The following is a 12335-nucleotide window of genomic DNA, read 5'->3' on the forward strand; positions in this document are numbered from 1 at the left end:
AGTCTATCTTTCCTATGGATTACAACTGGCCAGAAGACATATAGCAACTATCCAAGGACTCTGAAGAGTAAAGAATCACAGATTGATACAAATGTCCATATCTCTCCCTAATCAAAGACTTTAAAGCAGCTCTTATAACTGTGCTCCATGAGAGGCTCCATAAAGATGAACACTCTTAAAATGAATAAAGACATTCTAGCAAAGAAACTGAAGTATTTTTGGAAACTTTAATACTGAAAATTACAGTAACAAATACAAAAACTGGGATAGGCTTAGTAGCAGAATGAAGATGAAGGTATGTACAGGATCTGTTCGCTGAACACCACACAATACTGGTGAAAATAAAGAACAGTTGAGTAATGGAAGACATACTGTGTTTCAGTATATTTGGAAGCCTTAATAAATAGTTGATGTCAATTCTCCCCTAATTGATCTAAAGTGATCTATATTTGAACACAATCCAGATAAAAAGTTCCAGGATGATTTTTAATATGGAAAAGTTGATTCTAACATTTACATGGAAAGGCAAATGAAATAGAACAGTCAAAATAGTTTTGAAAAGGAAGAACAGAATTGATGGACCCCTACTGCCCAATTTTAAGACTTAACTCTCAAAATCAAGAGATCAAGACAGTGTGGTAATGGCCAAAGGATAGACACATACATCATTGCAATAGAGAAAGAGAGTCCAGAAATTGATCTACAGAAGTATGGTCAGTTGATTTGTGACAAAGGTGCAAACACAGTTCAGTGAAGGATAGTCCTTCCTCCAAATGGTATGGGAAAAATTGGACATGCACATTTTAAAAATGAACCTCAATTTCTCTTTCACACCTTACACAAAAATGAACTCAAAATAGATCAGACTAAAATCAAATATACAACTGTGTAAAGCTTTTGAAAGAAAACAGAGAAAATCTTTCTGGCTTTGGATTAGGCAGTGGCATCTTACAGATACATACCAAAGCACAGTCCAGAAAAGACAAAATTGATAAATTAGATTTAATCAAAATGAAAAACTTTTGCTCTGTGAAAGACACTTCAGAGAATGAAGAAAGAAGCTATAGGTGGGTAAACATTATTTGTAAATCATATATCCAACAAAGGACTTATATCCAGAATACATAAAGAATTCTCAAAATTCAGCAATAAGAAAATGGAACAATTCGATAAGAAATTGGGCAAATGATGCAGATACTTCACCAAAAGATACATAGAGATGGCTAATAAACAACAAGATCTCAGTAGCATTAGTCGTTAGAGAAGTGCAGAATTATAATCACAGTGAGATACCACTACACATCTACTAGAATGGCTCAAATCAAAACAATTTTTAAAACTACTAATACCAACGGCTGACAAGGATGCACCATAACTAGAAATATTGTTGGTGGGAATATAAAATAGTAGAGTCACTCTGGAGAGCAGTATGGCAGTTTCTTACAAAGTCAGCTGTAGGTTTACCATATAACTCAGCAGTCCCCACCTAGGTATTTATCTAGAGGAATGAAAATTTACATTGTCACAAAAACTTGTCCACAGATGTTTATAGCTGTAGTATTAAAAATCACCAAAAGCTGGAGGTTCCTCAAAAAATTAAAAATAGAACTACTGTATGATCCAGTAATTGCACTACTGGGTATTTACCCAAAGAATACAAAAATACTAATTCAAAAAAATATCTGAGCTTTCAGTGAGTCCTAATCACTGATCACAGATCACAATAACAAATACAGTAATAATGAAAAACTTTGATATCCTGCAAGATTTACCAAAATGAGGCCCAGAGACACGAAATGAGCAAATGCTGTTGGGAAAAATGGCTCCAGTAGACTTGCCCGATGCAGGGCTGCCACAGACCTTCAGTTTGTAAAAACACGCAGTATCTGCAAAATACAATGAAACCAGACAGACTGGTGTATACATAGTTTATTTGGAATTTGGTGAAAGTGTAGATTTTTCTCAAGTTTCTGTATCCTTTTAAGAAACAGCAAGAGCAATCAGACAATAACCTATTTTATTGTGAGTTAGCATCAGTAGAGGTCTTGAAGTCTTAGAGCTTAGTTATGTCCAGCCTTCTGGTTTGTTATCCTCAGTAATGGCATTTGAGACAAATGCACTTTTAAAACAAAATAATGCTTCTCATTTATTTTTCTGGGTTTTTGGTTTTTGTTTTTTTTTAGACACAGTGAAGCATACACATGGACAAATCCTACGTGCTGTGTACATAATATCATTGTGGGTAAACTCTGGATTGAGCAGTATGGCAATGTGGAAATCACAAACCACAAGTAAGATGTGTTAGGGTTCTTATCTATCCCTTCAACTGTCATCAACCCATTCCAGTGGACTTCATTTTTTTTCTTTTTAAAGCCTTAGGAGAGCCCTATGATAATTTAAGAACCAGGCAGTGGGACTCTTGGGTAAATAGAAGCTCATCCATGTAATGAATGGAGTTCATTAAAGTTTCTGATTAGGGAAGACTGGGTGAATTCTGAGTTTTCACAGATGAAATTATAGTTTCATCCTCAGCTCGTTTTGTTTATAGTGCTGAGTTTGTATTATTCACAGAGGGGGCTGAGGTGGGAAGAACATGAAAGTTAAAAAGAGCTGGGTTCAAATCCTACTTTGTGCCCTTAGTCAGGTGTCTTACTCGTCTTGGGCTGCTCTAACAGACCACGACTGATTGGGCAGCTTAAACAGTAGAAATTTATTTTTCCTAGTTCTGGAGGCTAAGAAGTCCGGGGTCAGGGTTCTGGCAGCCTTGATGTCTGGTGGAGGCTCTCTCCCTCGTTTGCAGCGGCAGTCTCCTCATCTCCTCACATGGTGGACACAGAGCTCATGTCTTGTGTCTCTTTAGAAGGGCAGTAGTCTCATTTATGAGGACTCCACCACCCTCGTGACTGAATTACCTCCAGATACCATCACACTGAGAGTTAGGCCTTCAGCATATGAATTTGGGGAGACACCAACATTGATTCCATAGCAGCATGAGCCTTGCTTACCTTCAGGTCTCTTGTTCTTCATGAGCGTTGCTTACCTTTTCTTGATGGTGAGTCCAGTACTAATTGAGGATCAGCCATGATAACCTCTGTGTGGAGCCTAGCATGTGTTAAAAAATCAGTCCAGAGCAGCTGCTCTAGAAAGGTCACCTTCCTCATTATTCTCTACTGCTGCTTCCATGGTGAATGGTCATCTGAGCTTAATATCTTTTTCACAGGACTGGGGACAAATGTGTGTTGAATTTTAAGCCATGCGGCCTTTTTGGTAAGGAATTACACAAAGTTGAAGGCTACATTCAAGATAAAAGGTAAAGTTTCCATTTTAAATGATGAGTAGTCAGTATAGGTGTCCTCCACGAAATAAAATGTCAGTCTTAAAATCTGCCATAACCTAGGAAACAAGCATTTCAATGAGTTGAAAATTTTTTCTTCTACAAGGAAATAGGTTTCTCTAAAGAATCTGATTCATAAGCATCTTCATAGTAAGATTCAATTACAGCAAAACACTGGCTTAATTGTTGGCTGAATATCAATTTCTCTTGACAGCAAAAAGAAGCTCTGTGCCCTCTATGGGAAATGGACCGAATGTTTGTACAGTGTTGACCCGGCTACTTTTGATGCCTACAAAAAAAATGATAAGAAAAATACTGAAGAGAAGAAAAACAGCAAACAGGTGAACATCCTGTACGGTGGTATCGAAGGAATCACTGGGCTCTTGAATTTGTACTAATCCTTTTAGAGGCGCCTGTTACTGGGTCATAGTTTGACTTTATTTTTTTGGCTTGTTGCTAATGCACGTAATTTTTTCTTCCTGCATCATCTTTATTTAATTGAGATATAGTTGAAATGCATCCTTGAATCTTTTTAACAACAGAGAACAGGCCCTGGTGGCGACTGTTTGCCGTTGCCTTCCACGGAGTCCGTGGCTGTGTGCAGTTGTGCGTGAGGCGGTGATTGGAGTCACATGGCTTTGGGAAGTTGGAGTTCAGCGTGGACAAACGTTCTCTTCCTTTGTGTTTACGTGCCTTAGAAGTTGAGATCGGTTGAATGTTTAAAATTGCCTCCCAAATTGTTTCCTGCATTTTCACGCCTGTTGGCAGTTCTGTTGCGCGCTCTCGTGTCTAAACCACAGGAGTGAAGACCCGCGCAGTTGAGGGGGTCCTGGTGACCCCTCCACGAGACCGTTCACTCCGCACACGCGAGGCGCACAGCCCCTGCCGCAGGCCCCAGGGAGGCTCGTGCTGAGCACGCTGCCGTCCTTCTGCCCCGTGCGGGGGAGCTGGGGGCGAAGGAGAGGGCGCCTGTCGGGACAGGAGATACCTGAGGGCTGGTTACTCCCCAGGAGCCAGCGCCATGGTTAAACGAGCACAAACTCTGGGAAGGAAGCCTGTCTGCCGCTGAGGAGCGGGTGGAGTCTTAGGTTTCCCACCTCCTCTCTGGTACCTTCAGTGCCTTCATTTGTAAAACGAGGGGGACAGCCGGGGGAAATGGGGTGTCCTCGGGAGCCTGACATCCTTATAAATCCACTTTGTAGTGATTGCGTTTAGGATCCCTGCTGGCTTTGTGTCCATTGATACATGTAGTTAACTGTCCCAAGAATGTAACCTTTTCTTATAATGTGCCCGTAAGTATTCCACTGAGTTATTTGGTCTTTAAGAAACAACAAAAGCTTTAAAAACATGCAGACACTGCAGTGAGGAGCGGTGATGACCGTCGTAAGGCCTCGGGCGCGGCCAGTACTGAGGGGCGCAGCGCACACGGCCGCGGGGGCTCCGAGCTCCCCGCCAGCAGGCGCTTAGGGCTCCGGCCGCCCACCGTGGCGAGGCAGGGGCGAGGCAGGGGCGAGGCAGGGGTGTGACGAGAGAGTCGGGCTGCCTCGCCCCCGGCGGCGGGCGTGCTCGTGCCGTGCTCGTGCCGTGCCGTGCCGTGCCGTACGCCGTGGCTGTTTTTACAGCACTAAAGTCGTGTCCCTGTGTTGGCTCTTCCAGATGAGCAGTTCTGAGGAGTCAGACGAGATGCCAATGCCCGACTCTGAGAGCGTGTCTGTGATCCCTGGAAGTGCTCTCCTGTGGCGAATAGCCCCACGGCCTCCAAATTCCGCCCAGGTGAGGTGGGCCCCGTGGCCGTGGCCTCGCTGCCCGTGCTCCGCCCCCAGGGCGCTCTGTGCCCGGCACGTGTGGGGCCGGCCACAGAGGAGCGCAGCTGGCCGTCAAAATGCCCCTGGGCTGTGCCTCGGCCGGCTCGTGTGTGCCGGTTGCCGTGTCCCTTGCGGTACCGTGCGTCCGTCCCGTCTGGCGTCTGGCGGGGAACCTGTGGGGGCGGGGGGCCTGGGCGACTTCTTCAGTCCCGACTTGGAGTAAGACTGGCTCTCAGCAAACATGGTGATGCAGACACTTGAGTCTTGGGCCCCCCAGATCCAGCAAGTACTGACTTTAATGAAGTAAAAAGAATGTTGGTTTTGCTTCTAGTTCCACTTCAAGTTGATAGGGCCGGAGGATAGTTATCTGTGTGGCCTGCTCTGAGATTTCTTTGAGACCAGCACTCATGGGTGGTGCAGACGTGGGTGAAAACATTAGACTGGTCTGAGAAGGCTGGTCCTCGTCCCCACAAGACGGAGGGAAGCCATGGTCAAGTCTTGCTGTCCTCGGGGGTTTTCAGGGTGCCTTATGCCTTGCTACATGTTAATTTGGACATTTTGCTGCCTTTCAGATGTATAATTTTACTAGCTTTGCAATGGTTTTGAATGAAGTAGACAAAGGCATGGAGAGCGTGATTCCTAAGACAGATTGCAGGTTGCGGCCTGACATCAGAGCCATGGAGAACGGAGAGATAGGTAACGAGTGTCCGAGGGGGTGACGGTGAATGAAGCCTCACTTGGGGGGGGAGGAGGGGGTTTTTGTGAGTGAGTGCATCTTGTGGTACAAGCATATGTCCTCTCTCTGAGAGATTTTTGTAATTAGCTTTCGTTTAGATTCATTACTTCAGTGACCCTCCCTGACAATTTAATATACTACATATGGCCAGAGACAGATCTTAAATGTCAGAGGGGAATTTGAGAAGAGAATTAGCATCATTATCAACTTGAAACTATATACTAATTAGTTCACTGTATATTTCAGAATTTAAATACTACCTTGTGAGTCTCAAAGAAGAGCGTAGCCTTGGTTAATTATAACATTTTTACCTGGTGTTACATTTCTTCTAATTCAGTGGTTCTCAAAAGGGAAGCAGTTTTTACCCCCAGGGGATGTGTGGCCGTGTCTGGAGAGTTTGTCATGTCTGGGGATCTGCTGCTGGCATCTAGTGGCTAGAGGCCGGGATGCCGCCAGAGGTCCTGCAGCGCCTGGGACGGCCCCACAAAGAATCAGGCGGTGCGAGGTGTGGGGACACTGAGGTGGAGAGTCCCTATCTGAGTACCTTGGTGCTCCTTTTGAATGATCAGTGAGACAGTGCACCAGGATTTTGGAAAACTGTTTGAATTTTTTATGACTAGAACGTGAAGGAGCTCTGTGAGGTCTCACCAAGGATTAAGAAAAATTCTGCATTTATTCAGTTTTTCCACCCAATTTTTCATTGAAGCTTTATAACATAATTTTTTTGGCCTTAAGAATAAGCAGGTCGTGGGCGCCTGGGTGGCTCAGTTGGTTAAGCGACTGCCTTCGGCTCAGGTCATGATCCTGGAGTCCCTGGATCGAGTCCCGCATCGGGCTCCCTGCTCGGCAGGGTGCCTGCTTCTGCCTCTGACCCTCCCCCCTCTCATGTGCTCTCTCTCTCTCATTCTCTCTGTCTCAAATAAATAAATAAAATCTTTAAAAAAAAAAAAAAAAGAATAAGCAGGTCGTTTTGGTAAGTACAGAGGTTGTTAAGGGTGAGACTGTAGAAGGAGACGACTGGGTCTTGAGGGCCAGCTCTGCCTCTTACTACCTTGGCTACGTGTTAAAATTTTAATGTAATGTTGGTTTTCTAATAAAACGGAGCGATCATGTGAATGCATGTGGGTGATGCTTCTCTGTAACGTTACTGTGCCTGGTAGTCTCTACTTGTAGAATAACTGGTTTTCCACTCATGTTTGTACCTTAGATCAAGCTAGTGAAGAAAAAAAACGACTGGAGGAAAAGCAAAGAGCAGCCCGCAAGAACAGGTCCAAGTCGGAGGAGGACTGGAAGACGAGGTGCGTGTGGCCCGCAGGTTGCAGGGCGGGGCGGGCATTGGGCTGCAGAGCTTTCCCAGGACTGGAGAGAAAAGCTACTTCCTCCAGGTATTCAAACTGAAAGACTTGCATGTGTGACAAAGGAAAAGGGCTATTTGGAAATGAAGGTTAAAATATTCCCACACGATTAATGCAGGTAAGTGGTTTAAGCAAACCGTCTACCTTCCATGTCTGGCGAAGTCCTGTCCTTTTCTTGTTATAAGAGGGAAAGTAAAATCCAGTATGACAGATTTTGGCACGAAAATAGGTTCAGAGCCACTTGCTTATAGTATAAGTGAGTAAATACACAGAGCCATTTGCTACTATGTGTATCCAGGATATTTAGACAGTGCCTTTTACTCTTCCAAACACAAGGGATTTGACATGCAACAGAAATACGATTTGTATAAAGTAACATCTTGAATTCCATTCAGAAATAGAAAGTGGGCCGTAAAATTTCTTAGTTTCGGAAATTTTGTTTTTTTTAAGAGTCAGGAGTTGCATAGTGACTTTTTATTGAGTAATAGAATCACTTGTAAACAGGAATAGAATAAAAACATTTTCTAAATTTATATCACATAATAGAAACCATTGTCCCATTGTAGAGGCAATATGGACATATTTTTGCAAACATTCAGCAGACATTATTTGGTAGCCCTTTTGCATTTTAGGAAAAGATAATTACAGCTAGGAAATGACCTTAGATTTTATCTAATCCAGTGATTCTGGGGCTTGGTTAGTGTTAAAAATCTTTTTCCAGCGAATGCATAAAGAATCTGCAAATACAGAACTCATGGAGGCAGAGCTGCCATTGTTGGAGGAGGGGAGGGGGACGGGACATGGGACACGCCCGGTCCTCACCTTCTCCTACCCTACACAGACCCTGGCTCCCTAGACCTGTGCAGAATACCGTTTGAAAGTGGTCTAGAAATCCCTTCATTGTTCAGAGGAAAACAAATGCTGATGTATTTCATTTTGGAGACTTGCTCGAGGACACACAACCAGTGAGCCTTAGACCTCTGACTAGATACATTACTGATCTCCATCAGTCCTTCAGGCGAAGCTACATGCTCCCCTCCGATCCCTTTGAAAAGATTGGATTCATTTTATCATTATTTCTAGTCTCTTTTGCAAAAACCCCACTTCTGTATTGTATTTCTAATTATTAACTCCTTTATTTTTCTGGTCACATTTTCAGGTGTACAAAGTAAGTGCAAAGTCCACTAAGAGTTTTTACGGTCAGAGTCTTATGTAATTGAGAGAGCAGTGAGCTTCAGACAGCGGGGTGGTAGCGTGGAGCTCCGACCAGGCGCTGCGCCCGGGAGCTGCCCCCTCAGGCCTTTCCTCCACGGCGCGCTCCCAGCATCAGTAGTGCCTGTGTGAATACCCGTGGTTTTGAAATGATCCCACTGACTCTTTGTCAAAAGAATCTGCTTTGAGCTCTTTTTTAGTGGCTGTAAGGAGAGTGCATGTTCACTGACTGGATTCTTCTCAGGATGGATGATGTGTTCAGCTTGAGGTGAGGCAGGGCGGTTTGTAAAGGAACATTTTCTGCTGGTTAGCGCTAACTAGCCTTCGGAGAAATCAAACCCAGAGACTTACTAGAATCTGTCCCAAATTCCTCCACACTTAAAGCTGGTATTCCTGCTAATATAGGATTCACTGGAAGAGTATAGGCTCCAGAATTTTTCAGGCTGGAAACTGTGGTCCCTGCTGTGAAAATGCCGCTTGTAATCCTGACCTACTTCCCCAGAGGAATCCTCACTACTGAGTGAGGACAGGGTTTGAAGTGGCGGCGGGGGATGTGTTGAGGCAGAAATGTTGGCCGGGTGTCTCCCGGACAGTCTGAGCAGCGTGCAGAATTCAGACTTGATAGACCGCTGTTTTACTGATACAGACCCACGGACTCTGGAGAGCCAAAAATACTGAATAAAAGGTGGTAGCAAGGAAATCTTACCCTCCTCTTTCCTGTTACCGTGCTTGTCTCCAATGTGTGCATTTAGAAAGACCAATCAACTGGACTTTTGTATATATGGGAGGGGTAGGATGATAGCAGCAGAGGGTTCTAGACATGAGTGTCCAAAATTAGGGGAACTAGCAGTTGAAGGAAACTCTCGTCCTCTACATCAGACCATTGACTCTGAGGTGCTCCCCTCTAGTGCGGTGTTTGGACTCTCTCCAAGGGCATGCAGCCTCGAAGAGAGGCTGTGGTTGCAGACATGGTCTTTATTTTTATAGACATGGTCTTTGGAGAACTTTGCTTACACCGTGGCACATGGCCTGAGGCTTGGTTCATTTTTTAAATTATTTTTTATTACCTTGATTTTGATGTGTCTGCTTTTCTGAAGCGCTTGACTTTGCTAAGCCTAACTAACAAAAGTGCTTTTACTGCTTGGACTTGGGGACCGAAAGGAGTATAACTGTATACTTCATATTATTAGACAGAATTTTCTGACTTTGATCAAATAATGGTTTAATGTATTTCTAGTCTGGTTAACCAGATCTGATGTATCTTGATCATTTAAAGTAGACTTAAATTTTCTAATTAGGAAAAAGTCCCAAAAGCTAAATAGAGAATTTAGATATTAATATTCTAGAAAATGTGGTCTAATGGGCATTTACGATGTGATCCTTCAAGGAATCTGCCTTTCTTTCTCTAAGGGCATTTTGTGCTGCTGTAGGGATAATAGGAGCATTGGGGACTTAACCAAACACGTCTAACCTCATTTGAATAGTTAAGCTGCTTCTAACATTTTTTTTTTTTAGAAAGAATGGAAAACACCTGTGAAACTTTCTCACAAATGTTACTCTGAAAGCAAAATCATACTTAGAAAATGTGACGCAAATTTAATTGTGAACCTTTTGAGCAAGTAATTTTGCATTTCCCTTACCTGAAGGAAGCTGGGACTGTGGGAACTAGGTGGTATTTTTAAAGGGCAAGGAAATGATTAGAGCAGCTCTTTGCAGGATTAAAGATCGATCGGGATGTTAACAGCAAGGTGCAACCTAAGAAGCCATCTTATTAGCATGAGGAAAATGGAGACCCAGGAAGATTAGGAGTAATTTCGGTGGATTCGGTGTAGCATAGTAGATTTAAAAATCATGGTCTTTAAAATCAAACCTAAGTTTTGATAACAGTTACTAGCTTGGGCAAGTTATTTAACTTCTCTGACATTCCACTCCCACTTTGAGTTTAGGGGGCATTAACTCTGAATCCGGTACTTTCCATGTTACTGTAGGTATGTTGTAAAAGTTCATTTCCTTACCCTAATTCCTTACCAAAAAAAAAAAAAAAAAAGCCTTCTGGTGGAAGATAAGGAATGAGGCTAGAGGACAGTTAGACAAATAGATCGGTTCTTATGCCCCTACTCCTGCTGAGTACTCCTGCCAGATGCTGTGGAAAAATCCAAAAACCTTTTGTGTGGTATCATTACATCTTTTGGAATATTATTCTACATAGGTGCTCTCTAAAAATGGCAGGACTTCTTTAAAAGTCTCTTTGGAAATCCCTAACTCAAGAGTGAGGTGAATTGCTACAGGAGCTAGTGAAGTGGCAGGAACCCTGTGATTTCAGTTTCCCCCATCAATCTTGTCCTTTCTCTTTAAACAGGTGGTTCCATCAAGGTCCTAACCCCTATAATGGAGCACAGGACTGGCTTTACTCGGGCAGCTACTGGGACAGAAACTACTTCAATCTGCCTGACATTTATTAAAGTGCAGACAAGTCAGGGTGTTTGGCTAATCTACAAATAAGTCTTAAACCTATGTTTTTAAATTTTTTCCTTGGTTTCTACTCATCTTTTAAGAAAAAAAACCGCTCATGAGATAACTTGCATTTCACCCAACAAAAGTAGGGCATAAGGTGATACTGGTGATGAAAGGAAAAATGGGTAATTTTGCTATCCAAATAGACTTACTGATTTGAAATACTGTTTTATAGAGGTAAGAGAAACGGTGTGGAGAATATGCTTTTTATGGTTGTTATTGCCATATTTACTGAAGGTTTATACCCAACTGTACCTTTAGCTTTATGGAATTATATAGTAATCCCAAATCAAGTTACTTTGAATATTTTTATGCCGTCATGCTTGAATGTTTTAGATGTAACTTTGAAATGTTTAGAACTCTCTTATACAATGTTTATGTGCTCAAATGCAGAGAAGGTTATGTCATTTTGTAAAGACTACTTTAAAAAGATGGCTTTTCTTCATACTAATCCTCTCCAGTTTACCCCTTCCCACCTCCAAAAAGAAAAAGTACCTGAATATTCAGAACAGGTGTTCCTGATTTGAAAGCACTTCTAAAGAATTAAACTGGAAAAGGTATTTCACTTATTTTAGTGCTCTAAATTTATTTTTACAATTTTCTGTAATCAAGGTCCTTAGAATTAAAAGGTGTTTGAATTGAAAATTTGTATAAAATCTAGCAATTCATAAAAATGCCCTAGAAATAGATTCTAATCACCATCATTACATAATGACAAACCTTTTTAAATGCGTCAACTTTGTGGCAAATGCCACCAGAGACAATAAGTTGCACTCATGTATTATAAGTACCAAACTATAAAAGGAGGTCTTGTGCATTTCAAGTTTGCAAGGTACCTGTGTACTTAAAATATGTATGGAGACCTCCTGTACAGTAGCTTTGCCCCTTTAATTGGGGTACATTAATCTTACGGTATTTATCCACCCAACCCCAGACTGAGATCTTGCTCCAAGGGGCTTTAGGTAGCTGCCAGTAAATTATTTTAATTGCCGTCTTGAAGTTAACAAGTGTTATAATGAAATAATCTACCTGATGCTAAATAAAGGCTTTAGAATGTTCCCAAAAAGTGTGGTTTTTGTTTTAAGATTTTGTGAGAGAGAACACAAGCAGGGGGTGCAGCAGGCAGAGGGAGAAGCAGGCTCCCCGCTGAGCAGGGAGCCTGATGGGGGACCCAGTCCCAGGACCCTGGGATCATGACCTGAGCCGAAGGTAGATGCTTAACCAACGAAGCCACCCAGGCGCCCCAAAAGTGTGGTTTCTTAATCTGATCCTCAGTTACCGAGTGTCCTTACCAAGAAGTCCCTGTGCTGCCGTCCGCAGGGCCCCGGAGCCAGCCTGGCAGCTAGCACTTGCTGAGCAAGTGCTGAGTGGTCTTTGGG

At 42.8% G+C, this 12335-nt stretch overlaps 1 protein-coding gene across 3 annotated transcripts in view; it reads left to right on the forward strand.

Annotated features, from left to right (window-relative positions):
* The window catches only part of OSBPL1A (oxysterol binding protein like 1A), a 212774-nt gene extending 200727 nt beyond the window's left edge, over nucleotides 1-12047 (forward strand). For all 3 annotated transcript variants that reach the window (XM_021686066.2, XM_021686065.2, XM_021686064.2), the window contains 7 exons: nucleotides 2184-2291; nucleotides 3221-3310; nucleotides 3549-3675; nucleotides 4991-5107; nucleotides 5712-5835; nucleotides 7083-7173; nucleotides 10802-12047. In XM_021686066.2, coding sequence (XP_021541741.1) covers nucleotides 2184-2291; nucleotides 3221-3310; nucleotides 3549-3675; nucleotides 4991-5107; nucleotides 5712-5835; nucleotides 7083-7173; nucleotides 10802-10904 — 760 coding nt within the window. In that variant the 3' untranslated portion in view covers nucleotides 10905-12047. The remainder of the gene's footprint in view (nucleotides 1-2183; nucleotides 2292-3220; nucleotides 3311-3548; nucleotides 3676-4990; nucleotides 5108-5711; nucleotides 5836-7082; nucleotides 7174-10801) is intronic.
* Nucleotides 12048-12335: the final 288 nt, after the last annotated feature.

This window comes from Neomonachus schauinslandi, chromosome 14, assembly GCF_002201575.2.
Source record: "Neomonachus schauinslandi chromosome 14, ASM220157v2, whole genome shotgun sequence".
Taxonomy (NCBI): Eukaryota; Metazoa; Chordata; class Mammalia; order Carnivora; family Phocidae; genus Neomonachus; species Neomonachus schauinslandi.